The following is a 13,067-nucleotide window of genomic DNA, read 5'->3' as shown; positions in this document are numbered from 1 at the left end:
AGAGGTTACTCAATATGTTTTATCATGACAAGTTTCGAAAATAAGGAATGAAATAATGATAGAAACAATGTCTTCTGTGTTAGAAAAAAAAACCAAAATACCTCCGCTATATCAGCAATCCTAACCATTAAAAAATACTTGTTTGTCAGTGTTAGTTCAATTTAGTGGCCCAATTAAAAACAATGAAAACCATGACATTTTCATCATTTTATAAAACACAACTAGGGCAGCCAGGACAGGACATAAAACAGGACATGTCCTGGGAAAATAGGACGTTTGGTCAACCTAAAAAAGTTATCTATGCAGTTGAAAGCTCTGGAAAAGCACATTGTTTCAACATTGCATTCTTGCATTATGTGTAGCTCTGTGCCCATGACCACTGTATGATCTATAAAACATTAAGACTATTAGTGACAGACCAAAAGGTTGCCTGATGATATTTGTCTTGCTATCTCTGGTCCTATGTTTGTGATGAGGCCATTTGTCATTTTATTTATTATTTAGGTGGTTGCCAGTATTCAATTCACATGTATTTATCGTTTTTTGATTGTGAGACATAAAAAATATATTTGTATCAGTATTTGCATTATGTAGTAGTAGCAGCTGTCCATGTATTAATTTATTCCTGCATGCTTTTATTTTGAAGATCGTGTATGTATTGAAGCGGACCATAAATAACATCGTCACCGTAAAACAAGAACACGAATTTGTCTTTAAATTGTGTGTTGCAGTGCAGTTAAGTAGCTGATCTGACACCAGTTTGTTGTTTTCTATAAATTATAAAATAATTTTGTGTTATGATGATCAATGACGCTGCCATTAATGGACACGCCCACGTCAGGCAGTTTGGTCTCGTGACATCGGCTAACAGCGTCTGTAGTAGCTAGCGTACCATGCTAGCTTTGGGTGTATGATGAATAAGTCTATGTAAGTGACATGTAAACGAGTTAAAGCGGTTTGCGTTTGCGAAATAATCACAACGACGACTAAAGAAAGATGCTGTCTCGTCTGCTGAAGGAGCACCAGGCGAAGCAAAATGAGCGGAAGGAGCAGCAGGGTGAGTAAGAGCATCGGCTGACTAGCAAAGATGCTAACCGATGCTAAAAACTAAGCACTGCTTGACTTGGGAGGTTTCTGTCCTCCGCATAACCTGAGTATTTTTAATGATTTAATTATGCTTGTGTTAATGTGTTTTCTTGCACAGAGAGGCGAAGACGTGAAGCTATTGCTGCAGCCACTTGTCTGACAGAAGCCCTGGTGGACCACCTCAACGTTGGGTATGAATCAGATGCTATCCATGTGTAGAAATGTAGGATTTTGATATGGAATGTATTGACCCACTGGTGGCCAAAGTGGGAGATCAGTACTCATGGACGTAAATTCAACAGTGAGGGGAGCTGGTAGGTGTGTTATGGTTTGGGTCCTCTTGCTGCAAAGCAACACCAAGTTGTTATCAGTGATCACTTTTATCTTGTGATGAAACATTTCTGTGATCGGAGTTTTCATTATTTGGCACAAGGACTTACGACTCTAACTCCTTGTGCCAAATGGCATAGGGGTGTTAAACATGCAGTCCGTGGGCCAAAACCAGCCCTCCAGAGGGTCCATTCTGGCTCTCTGAGTAACATACTCCTGCTTGTGATATACTCTAAAGAATTCTTCAGAATAGTGTGTCAATGTCTAGACATCACGTGTATAGATTGTGTAGGTATTGTGGTTCTCTACCAGATTCCTGTCAAGCTGCGACCTTTGAGTTTCCCCACACACTGAAACTCTTTATGAGCCAAGACAATAAAGCAATCCATTCCTGGCAGGATAGAATTTGCATAATGTGTAACACAACTATAAATAGTACAGTAAGATTGTTAATATTGTGAAAGTTCCAATGAAACATCGACAATCAGCTTAGGGAATGAGAGTGAGATGCAGAGACCCTTGTTGTGCTGTTCCTTTATGCAAAAGATTATGACCAAAATCCCTTCGTGATGGGGTAAGATTTTGAGTCCATTGACTATAACAGTAATTTTTTTTTTACTATAAACAGAGAAATTGTTGACTAAGACACTTCATCCATCCATACACAGCTTTTTCCTCATTAGGGTCATGGGGGGGCTGGAGTCTATCCCAGATGACTCTGGGTAAAGGCACGGGACACCTGGTCAGGTCACCAGTCTATCACAGGGCCACACAGAGACAAACAAGCACACTCACATTCAAACTTACGAATCACCAATTAACCTCAGCATGTTTTTGGGCTGCGTGAGGAAGTGGGCGTACCCAGTAAACACCCACATATGCAAAACGGAGAACATGCAAACTCCACACTGAAAGATCACAAGCTGGGATGCAAACCGGGGATCTTCTGGCTATGAGGTGACACTGGTAACCACTGATCCCCTATGCAGCCCCTGACGAAGACACTTGAGCACCATTTTACTCTTGCATGTCAGAGTTCCTATACAACATTTAATTCCATGTTTTCATCTATTTAAAATGCTGATAAACTCATTTTTGTGTGCTGTTTCACTTCAGTGTTGCCCAGGCATATGTAAACCAACGTAAGCTTGACCATGAGGTGAAGACGCTCCAAGTGCAGGCGAGCCAGTTCTCCAAACAGACTGCTCAGTGGATCAGCATGGTGGAGGGTTTCAATCAAGCCTTAAAGGTAGGAGGCTTGAAGTAAATAACTCAAAGTTATTTATTTTAGAAACGATGAATTTCTATCATGTAATCTCTGTCCTTTTCTACTTTTAAGAGACAATTGAAGACTCAATTGTTCAGAGAACACCTAGACACTTAATCCGACTCCAGTTTAGGGGTAGAATAAGTCAGGGGGTCCAAAACCCAGCACTTATTTAGCGCTGACAAAGTTGAAAAAAACAAAAAAAAAAGGGGGGGGGGGGGGGGGGTTGGCAGTTCTTCTGCAATTTGATGGCAACACCTTTGACCAATCGCACTTGAAGCACTTACTACACTTACTACAGGTTCTTCCTTATGTCTGAATTCTTGCTTGTGTTGTACATCGCTTTGGACAAAAGCGTCTGCTAAATGAAAATGTAGAATCTCCAAATATACTTTGTCTACTTGGCAATTTAACCTCAGTGCTCTTGATAAGCCTGTACTTTTAGCTGTCCAAAAATCTCATGAAGCAGTTCTGGTTTTGTAGTGCATAAAGTTGGATTTTGTAGAGCAGGGGTGTCAAACTCATCTTAGTTTAGGCAGTGCTGCCCAATTTGATCTCAAGTGACCTGGACCAGTAAAATCACAGCATGATAACTTGTAAATAACCACAACCCCAAATTTTTCCCCTTTGTTTTAGTGTGGAAAAAAATACATTCTGAAAATGTTCACATTTAATGAATCTTTTTTAAGATAAGATATGAAAGCTTTATTGTCATTATACACAGTGTACAATGAAATTGCGGACAACTTTCTCCCTGTTAGACATATAAGAGCAATAAGTTAAGAATAAAAAATAACTAAATAGTAGAGTAAAAGACATCAATGGAAATCTTTACAAAAAAATGTACAAATAATAGATCAAGAAATTATTTAAAATGTACAGTTTTACAATTGGCAGTTAATGTCTTCTCTGTCATTTTTTACACTCTGTAAAGTCATCCAGAGGCCCAGATTGGGCCGGATTGGACCCTCTGGAGGGCCAGTGTTGGCCCGCGAGCTGTATGTTTGACACTCCTGCTGTAAATGATTTCAGGTCTTCGTACCACACACCTAACAGCCACACTTGCAGATTGTGTCTGTTTATTTAACTCAGACATGTTCTGAGAGGCTTCTATGTAAACTCATGTTGTACTGAGTAGTTTGGTTCCATATCAATATCAAAAACCTTGCATCAGTACTTATTGTTGTCTTATCCACTTGTGCACGTTGTTCAGATCAATGCCATAAAAACGTGTCTCGGTGCAAACAGTGAGCAGAGTGACTCAAACTTATACTACAGTTGCTTATCAGGTTTACTAAGAAGAGATTAGTTCCACTCACGCCTTGCTGCAGTTTCTAGATCCTGCAACTGCAGCAGGGCCCCCGACGGTTGGTAAAAAAACGATCCTCAAATGACTTTCCGTTCCCTCTAAAATGGTATCATCTTCACATGCTTAGTTGACCGTGTGAAAGAAGCTATTTTTAAGTGTTAAAAATCTTCTCCAAATGTGTTCAAAGACATGAAAGTACTCTGCTTGTAAGAATAATTTGTGCCTGGTACGTATTGCTGTGAATGTGCACTGAGGGTTTTCAGGTTTCCACGTCACACTTGCATAAGGAACATACTGGGTCGCTTCCAAATTGGTTGTGTTATCAGCAAATCGTGCCTGTGCAAGCACGTCTTAAACGGGCTTTTAATCTGAGCTCAGAGGAACTTTACCCCGTCAGCAGATGAATGTGAAAGCAGTCAAGAACACATTTGAATCGAGCGGGCTGCAAGCTTTAAAGCTGCTGCTGATAAGTTTGAATGGTAGCCGTTTAAAGAGGCAACAAATAATTTAGTTTTCCTCTGCTCTTCTGTACAGGAAATTGGGGATGTGGAGAACTGGGCTCGCAGTATTGAGATGGACATGAGGACGATTGCCACAGCTCTGGAGTACGTACACAAGGGTCAGCTTCAGTCCACTTGCTCATAAACCTCGGAGTGTGTTTGGGCCATGTTTACAGCTGAAAGTAAATACACTGGAATCAGCCAATCTGGTCCAGTTAACTCCTATCAACAAATATCCAGTGCATCTGTGTCAGCAAAAGTGGACCAAGGCTGACAGTAATTTGTTCAGATCAACATCGAAGGTCTGTTTCATTTGACGACTAAGCGCTTACTTGGGTGATTGCTTATATTGTGTTAGCAACATTATTGCCAAGGTGAGCACACAATGACGCCAGGTCTAACAATATTGAGAGTCAGAGCATCTTTGTGCAATCAGGAATTAGTCACTGAATAGAGGGAAAAAGTAGTGGATTTGTAAAGGGGTTGCATGGACAGAGAATGTATGCAACAGGCTGAAAACGCTACAGACAAGCACCTGATATCTGAATTATTTATGTCTGTGTTTATGCATAACATGTACACACACACACTGAGAACTGTGCTGTTTCTGTTGGACAACCTTTAATTCTGTTACCATTTAGTGATGGAACATTATTTTTAATAAAGGCAAAAAAAACAAAACATGAACTGGTGTCTTTTCTTATGAAACGAGTAAATGAACAAAGAACATCAAGAAAAACATACTCAAAGAACTTGATTTCTAAAAGAGATGTCCATAATCACAGTAGGTGTCAGTAGTGGGCAGGAGAAGATTAAATGTAGAGATGTGCTGTCAGAGCTCATATGTTCAGTTGTAAAGGATTTCTGGGTCAAAGGTAGTTTTTATTTTTGGAGTGATGGTTTCATTGTGCCCCTTATGAAAGTGGAAGGCCTTCTAAGGTTTTACAATCTATAGACCTATAATCCATGAAATAACTGGATAAATATTTGCCCTGCGAGGGATTAGACAATTTCTGGAATGTGTGACGTGAGGGAAAGTTATGTCACCGCCATAAATGTGGCTGCTAAGTTCGCTCGCATAATCACAGGCATGTTGGATAACTACACTTCTAATTTACCACACGGGTATCAAACGTGATGCTTCAGTTGATTTAAATAAACCGCAATTTGACCGAAATGTCTAAACGATATGTTCATAACGTTACAGTTTTTCTCTGAAGGGTACAGTTCTAAAGTCACATTATTACATCAGGATTTAGTTTAGAAAAACAACACGGTGTACAGCACACTGGTCGCTTCTCGTTTACAGTCTCCAATCCTGCTGGATGAGCTGACGAGCCTCACAATATGCATCAGTAATATAGACAGTAAGTACAGAACTCTGTATGTGTTATTTGAGATAATTGTCAGGGAAGTGAGTGAGTTAATAATAAAACTGCACTCATGCTTTTTGAGACTGCACATGGTTTGAACATGTGGGATTATTACAACTTTAAATTAACACTCTTCGAACATTATGCTTGTATACCGTGAGAACCATCAGCCACTGAAAATATATTGGAAAACTTTCTTGTCAATCTTTTGAAAGAACAAGATCCAAAAATCCAAGTGTGTTATTTTTCTTTTTTTTTTGTTCCTACTGTACCTCTGTTTCTTTTCTTGGACACAAACGAAATGGTTACGGATTGGGGATTACCAATAGCGGACTTGTCTTAAGGGATCAACCACGGGGATAAAGCTTCTCTCTGACCAGCCTCCCTGAGCTAAGAGAGAAGTATAATCAGAAAGGGAAAGGGAGGAGGACAGGCAACTTGTGGACATCCATCACTTCTCAACAAAGGGGAAAAGGTAGGATAATGCATTTATCATATTACTATTTAGCTCACTGAAGTGTTTTATCACTTGATCTATTTTTTTCCCCGATTAACTCCTAAAACCACAATTTCTTGCTGAAAATACGACACTGCAGTTTAATCAAAGAAACCATTAGTTTAAATATGTATGACCAAAGCTTAGAGCAAAGACTAACTGAGGTGGTTTGATTAACTGCATCTGATTTCATTATTTTGATTGATATAAATATTTAAGGACTTCTGGTACATTTTATGAGATTCATTGGGCAGTCATGTGAAACTAAATTTTACCGAGAAAGTTTAATTACAATGATTAACAGTTCCCTTGGATGATTCATGTTTTAATTAATGCTCTCATGCCAGTCACAACAGCATTCGATTTTTATTCTTCAGACGGTTTAGATGTTTTCGATAACTTAACCCACGGGAGTTATTTTGTTGCTGCGCTCACTAATAAGCCCCTAAACTAATTGGTTTTTAGCTATGAGCAGGCTAAGCAGCCCCGTCATGGGTATTAAAATTATGCTTCAAAACAAGCCGCCCCCCACTCCTCGGGTCTCACTCCCTCATAAAAGCCTTTCTTTCTTCCTTAAGAGTATTATCCAAAGATTTCTCATGTGCCCCGTGCACCCGTTAAGGCCTTCTGTACTACAAGCACCTTTTCTGTTAAGGCCTCCAGTGAACAAATTCCTTGTGTCCACGAGTTGCTAAAAATATTCAGCATCAGAGTACATTGCATCACTATCAGTTTGGGTTTGTTGACAGGATCCCTGAAATTAATCGGCATATCTCTATTTTTCATTCCATTCCCCAAAAACTGGCAGGTAGCCACTTTAGAAAGATTGCTCAACATGTTTTTTCAGCAAGCACCAAGTTCTCCTTCTCCTGCTGAAGGCAACATGGCTACACAGTTCGTCTACGACCTCTTAGGGTAGGAAACACCAATGCTTTGGGCTTTAATTTGGCAACCGTAGATCTTTTCAAATCCCTGAATTTGTCTTGTTTAAAATTCTTCTGTTTCTTATCTTTCAGGGAGAACGCTTGGCTCTACATCACTGCTACTTTCGTGGTGTTGTGGTTTGCCATCTGGTTATACAGAGACAGCCTGGAGATTGAAAGCATCACCGACAAGTATGTGTTTGTGACCGGCTGCGACTCGGGGTTTGGAAACCTGCTGTGTAAGAAGCTTGACCGCAAAGGTTTCCGTGTGCTGGCTGGTTGTCTCACAGAGAAGGGAGCTGACGACCTCAAAAGAGTAGCAGGGCCTCAGCTCAAGACGGTCCTGCTGGATGTCAGCAGTCAGGACAGCATCCAAAAAGCCATGGAGTGGACCAAGAAGGAGGTCGGCGAGAATGGTGAGAGATGCTTCACACTACAATGTAAACAAATGATGTAAAAATCTGGCAGCAAATCTGCAAGAGAAAGAACTAGAATCTATTTGCTATTTGTAAAAAAAAAAGAACAGTTATTTTATGTGGATTTATGTACAGTTTTGTCCGCTTTTTTCCCGACCAACAGGCACATTTATCCTTTTGTATGTAATTTTACTAGATATTATCTTTAATTGAACAAATTACATTAAAGTCTGTAAAATTACAGTTTAAGAAATGATTCACCACAGTCTCTAGTAAACAGATTTTTTCTTCTTAATAAGAGGAAATATATGTAAAATACAGATCTTTTTGCTGAATAAAACAAATAAAATAGTTTCATTTTACAGTCAAACACTGTAAAAGAATAAATTACCATTTGTAAAATATAGATTTTTGATGTGGGCATTATCTACAATTTTGGCGTCTTTTTGTTTTGGTTAGTTACTTACTTACTTACTTTCTTAGTTAATTAGTGAGTGATTTTCGTAGTTCGTTGGTTAGTCAATGACTTTGTTTTGAATGGTTTACATGTAAATTACAAGTCATCTGTAATTTCCATAGACTGTATATATAGTGGACGTAGCATCTGGCTCCAGAATTGAAGTCCACCCGGAAGTGTCAAAAACTTGCAATATCACGCCGTCCGCTAGGGTTGGCTCCAAACAGCTTTTGCTCTATAGACCCCAATTCATTTTTGGAGAAAATACAATTTGATAGACTGATGTTCTGCAGCTCAGGATTTTTTTCCCGTTAGTTTTCATGGTCAAAATGAGAGATCAGGTGGCCGATCTTAAAATAAATCAATACTGAATTTTAAATAAATCGTTAAAGTTGGCGGAGCCAGGGGGCGTGGCTATACTTGATAGACAGCAACAGAAGCCTCTGCGGTAAAATGTGGGCGGGATAAGAGAGTCCTCAGCCAATCCTGCCCCTAGTTGCTCTCCAGTCCAGTCTGTTTGATGACGCTTTTTACGTCACTGGCTCCAAAAAATCCAAAACGGCGACCAGGAAGTAGCAGAATCCGGGCTTCATTTTCTCGGCGTTGAAACCAACGATTGACGTCACGGTTAGTTTACGCCTGGTAATTTCACAAAATTATAGCACTAAATAGTTTAAAAAATACTGTTAAAACTGTTTAAAAAAATAATGTTTTCACTGTGTAAAATATGTGTTAAATATAAGACAACAGTTTAACTAGATCTCACAAGAAAACTCTAGCAATAACTAACACATTTTGTTTGGTCTCTGCAGGACTTTGGGGTATTGTGAACAATGCTGGACGCTCTTTACCGATGGGTCCTTCAGAGTGGATGAAAGTGGAGGATTTCCACAGCACACTGAAAGTAAACATGAACGGAGTGATCGGCATGACAATGACCTTCCTGCCTCTCATCAAAAAGGCCCGCGGCCGTATCGTAAACGTAGCATCGGTGCTGGGTAGGGTGGCTGCAAACGGTGGTGGATACTGCATCTCCAAGTTTGCAGTGGAGTCTTTCTCTGACTGCCTCAGGTGAGACTGACATGGACTCATCAACTCATATACGAGGTTGCTGGAACAATGTGTGTACTGAAGTGTTAAATACCACAGAGACATTTTCCTCCGGACCTAATTATGCTTGTCTTTTTCTATAGATAGACCTATATAATGATTAGAAGGACATGCAGTTATACAAGAGACAATCTTTACTGTCCAAAAACTACATTTGGTTTGTAGATCCAGCTGATATTATAAATTATACATTATATAATTATGATTATAAAAATAATGATTTGTTTTGCTTCCTGACTGCTTCCCAAAGATTTTATTTGTCCCTCAGACTTTTGCAAACCAGTAGTTTTATTCTTTTTTCTAATCAACATTTAGGCGGCATTATTGCCCAAAAAGACAGGAAGAAACACTGGACAGAAGGATTTTTCACAATCTGGCAACCTGAAACCTGCTATTATAAATTGCTTATAACTAACCTGTTATCTAAACCTATACCTGTTAGTAAAGTCATTGTTCACAACTGATAACTCCTCCAGAAAAGGTGATGTGTTAAAAAGTGGTACATAAAAGCAGGTGTCTACATTTGTGTTTTCAGGAGAGATATTCATTACTTTGGGATCAACGTGTGCATCATTGAGCCGGGCTTTTTCAAGACTGCAGTGACGAGCCTGGAGCCCATCGAGAGGGAGCTGCATCGCCTGTGGAACCAGCTCAGCCCTGAAGTGAAAGCCAGCTATGGAGACAAGTACCTCGATAAGTGTGAGTGCAGTACACTGCTGCTCATCGTTTGAGTGAACTGAAGCATTTCCTGAAGTTTCAGGGCTGTAATGTGTTAAAAAAAAAATGTTACAGTGGAGGTTTTCTATGACGATTAGCGTATGTTTGTCCTCCTGTGAATCTGTCTGTCTGTCTGTGCAAAACATTACTCAAAAACGGAATAACAGATTTGGATGAAATTTTAAGGGAAGGCCGGAAATAACACAAGGACCACCTCATTAGATTTTGGCAGTGATGCAGCTTATAGTCTGGATTCGTTAAGGATTTCCGTATCATTGTGAGATAGCGGCACAGCGTCTCTGTAGCTATGACAAGTGAACGCTACGTCAGCTGCCTGCTGACGATCACATGATTTTGATCCAACTACAAATCCCCCACTGTGGACTTGTTGGGACTTATCCATTGGAAATGGTACAAGGAAGAACTGATTAAACTGTGGGAGTGTTTCCAAGTCCCGTCAATTGGCGCCGCTTGTCACATATTTAGGTCACATGATTCGGTATCCGTACATAACGTACACATGCATAACACATGTCTGTGTTCAACACAAAGTCATTTTGTTTGTAGGTATGTCTATAATAAATGGCCACATTCTATGTTGCTGTGATTTCTGATCATCAATAACTAATGAAAAATGCTGCATTTCTGTTCAGTGCCATATGGGGAAATGAACAGGCTTGTCAGACTTCTGCACTCTGATTGCTTTTCTTGTCCATTATAGCATGAGTTTGAAGCCACGAAGTGTCACCTATTAAAATAAGTGCCAAAGTACTGAAAGTATTTCTATTGTCTGAATTTCTATATAAAATTCCCAATCCATAAGGACTCATCTTACATAGTTTTTGACAATTAAGTATGAAAATACATCAGGAGATTTACATTTTACATTACATCATAAATCAGGATGCAGGAGACAGGTTAATTGGGACTTTAAAAAACCATGACGCTGACTCAGTGTACATTACATTTTTAGATTAGATAAAAATGAACCTAAATGAATTCATGTAGTTCACATACAACATCTGTTAACATGATGTGATACTGCTTTTCAGATATCGCCGTCCAGCGTCTGATCATGAATGCTGTGTGTGACTCTGACCTCAGCAAGGTGACCGACTGCATGGAGCACGCCGTGACCGCTGCCTACCCACGCACCAGATACAGCGCCGGCTGGGATGCCAAGCTTCTTTGGATCCCCCTGTCTTACATGCCTTCCTGTGTCGTTGATATTGGACTAAAGCTGGTGCTGCCACGTCCTTCCAAGAGCGTGTAACTTGGGATGACTTTGAAATAATGTCTTCAAAGTTATCAGCCTTTCTGTGTCATTTTGATACAATACGGGGGCTGACATTAAAAAAAAAAAATCATCTTTTTTCCTTTAAAAAAACCCCCCACATTCCTTATCTACTTTGACGCTGCTGTTATTATATTTATATGGCACAGTCTACCTTGGTATTACAGGTATTTTTTTTCTTCTGTAGCATCTACTTGGCACTTCTAGACAATGTAAGAGAAATTATTAGAAAAATGTACTGTATACATGTGATTTTGTTCTACAATATACTGTGCCTTTTAACATTTATTTATGTTGCCTTGAACTGAATCTCTTAACCATCAGTGGCTAAATAAAGAGCGTTTTACTACAAAGAAACAGTATTTCTCAAATGTAATAATAACGATCTTATAGTGGACACAAATAAAAGAAAAAAATGTGTACTCTGAGTTACAGTGATGGGCAGCAACATCACAATGGTTACTAACAGCTATGTGAATGTGAATAAAGATACACGTGAATGTAAAAACCTGTACAGTGCATTTTTAGTTAATCAGATGGACCTTTTCAAACTGATTTTGTAAATTCTAAGTGTCTGATAAATACCAAAACCTACTGCTCTAAAACAAAAAACAAAAATCACAGACATTTTTAACCAACAGCAATGTTGTGAAATATTACTACGACATGTTATTAGTCACTTTTGAAATGCTGTAGTCATTCTCATACAAAAGCACACTCCTATGCATTTGAACTACTAGAGCAAACAGAAAGTCCTGCTTCACCAGCATCAGGTTCAGACTGCAGTACAGCTGACATCTGATACATGCAGTAGCTACACTGAAAACCACTGAGAGGAAATCTCACCAGGTGGTGCTAAAACTTTACTTAAGAGGATAAAGCAACAACCTGCACATGGAGCTGGTGGGTGTTGTTATCACCAGTATGTGTTATTTTCCCACATAGTCTTATTTCAGTGCACTTTGCACATGGAAGCAAACATGCAAACCATCTATGTAATACCTAGATTTTACTGCTTGATGCATTTTTTGGTTCATCAAGGCTAATATCTGGGATCTTCTGTGCAACATATCCAGCAATAAGCTTCTATGTGCATTTCAGTTTACTCAGATTTATTCACCTGGATCATTAATTTGTTCTTCTGCATTTTTTTTTTGAGCTATTAGTTCAGTTAGTTTTCAGCTACATACTGCGGAGGTTCAACTCAGGGTTCAATAATAGTTGATGAGAACCTTGTTAGCTGAACATGTGCTATTTCACGACAGAGGAGCTTTATCAGACTTCAACATCTCTGAAGTGTTAGTGACAGAGAAGTAGTTTGCTAGGATCTGACTTGTATCTACACTATCAATCAAAAGTTTGGATACACCTTCTCATTTAATGTTTATTCTTTATTTTCATGACTTTTTACATTGTAGATTCTCACTGAAGGCATCAAAACTGTGAATGAACACATATGGAATTATGTAGCAAACAAAAAATGTGAAATAAGTCAAAACATGTTTTATTTTTTAGATTCTTCAAAATAGCCACCCTTTGCTTTGATTACTGCTTTGCACACTTTTGGCATTCTCTCCATGAGGTTCATGAGGTAGAACCTGAAATGATTTTCCAACAGTCTTGAAGGAGTTCCCAGAGATTCTGTGGTCCATCTTATCCCAAAACATCTTGATTGGCTTTAGGTCAGGTGACTCCATCACACTCCTTCTTGGTCAAATAGTCCTTCCACAGCCTGGAGGTGAGTTTGGGTTCATTGTCCTGTTGAAAAATAAATGATTGTCCAACTAAA

At 39.2% G+C, this 13,067-nt stretch overlaps 2 protein-coding genes across 2 annotated transcripts; both read left to right on the top strand.

Annotated features, from left to right (window-relative positions):
- Positions 1-829: 829 nt before the first annotated feature.
- Positions 830-5,173, top strand: bloc1s1 (biogenesis of lysosomal organelles complex-1, subunit 1). Its single transcript, XM_022212458.2, has 4 exons — positions 830-1,057; positions 1,205-1,277; positions 2,533-2,665; positions 4,527-5,173. The coding sequence occupies exons 1-4, from the start codon at positions 997-999 to the stop codon at positions 4,635-4,637; spliced, it is 378 nt and encodes a 125-aa protein (XP_022068150.1). The 5' UTR covers positions 830-996; the 3' UTR covers positions 4,638-5,173.
- A 109-nt stretch (positions 5,174-5,282) lies between these two features.
- rdh5 (retinol dehydrogenase 5 (11-cis/9-cis)) lies at positions 5,283-11,790 on the top strand. Its single transcript, XM_022212452.2, has 6 exons — positions 5,283-6,340; positions 7,170-7,276; positions 7,378-7,700; positions 8,970-9,228; positions 9,803-9,966; positions 11,037-11,790. The coding sequence occupies exons 2-6, from the start codon at positions 7,197-7,199 to the stop codon at positions 11,255-11,257; spliced, it is 1,047 nt and encodes a 348-aa protein (XP_022068144.2). The 5' UTR covers positions 5,283-6,340; positions 7,170-7,196; the 3' UTR covers positions 11,258-11,790.
- Positions 11,791-13,067: the final 1,277 nt, after the last annotated feature.

The sequence above is a fragment of the Acanthochromis polyacanthus genome, chromosome 5 (assembly GCF_021347895.1).
Source record: "Acanthochromis polyacanthus isolate Apoly-LR-REF ecotype Palm Island chromosome 5, KAUST_Apoly_ChrSc, whole genome shotgun sequence".
In the NCBI taxonomy this organism is placed as follows: Eukaryota; Metazoa; Chordata; class Actinopteri; family Pomacentridae; genus Acanthochromis; species Acanthochromis polyacanthus.
The sequence above is the reverse complement of the archived record's forward strand: the minus strand, read 5'-3'. Positions and strand labels throughout refer to the sequence as shown.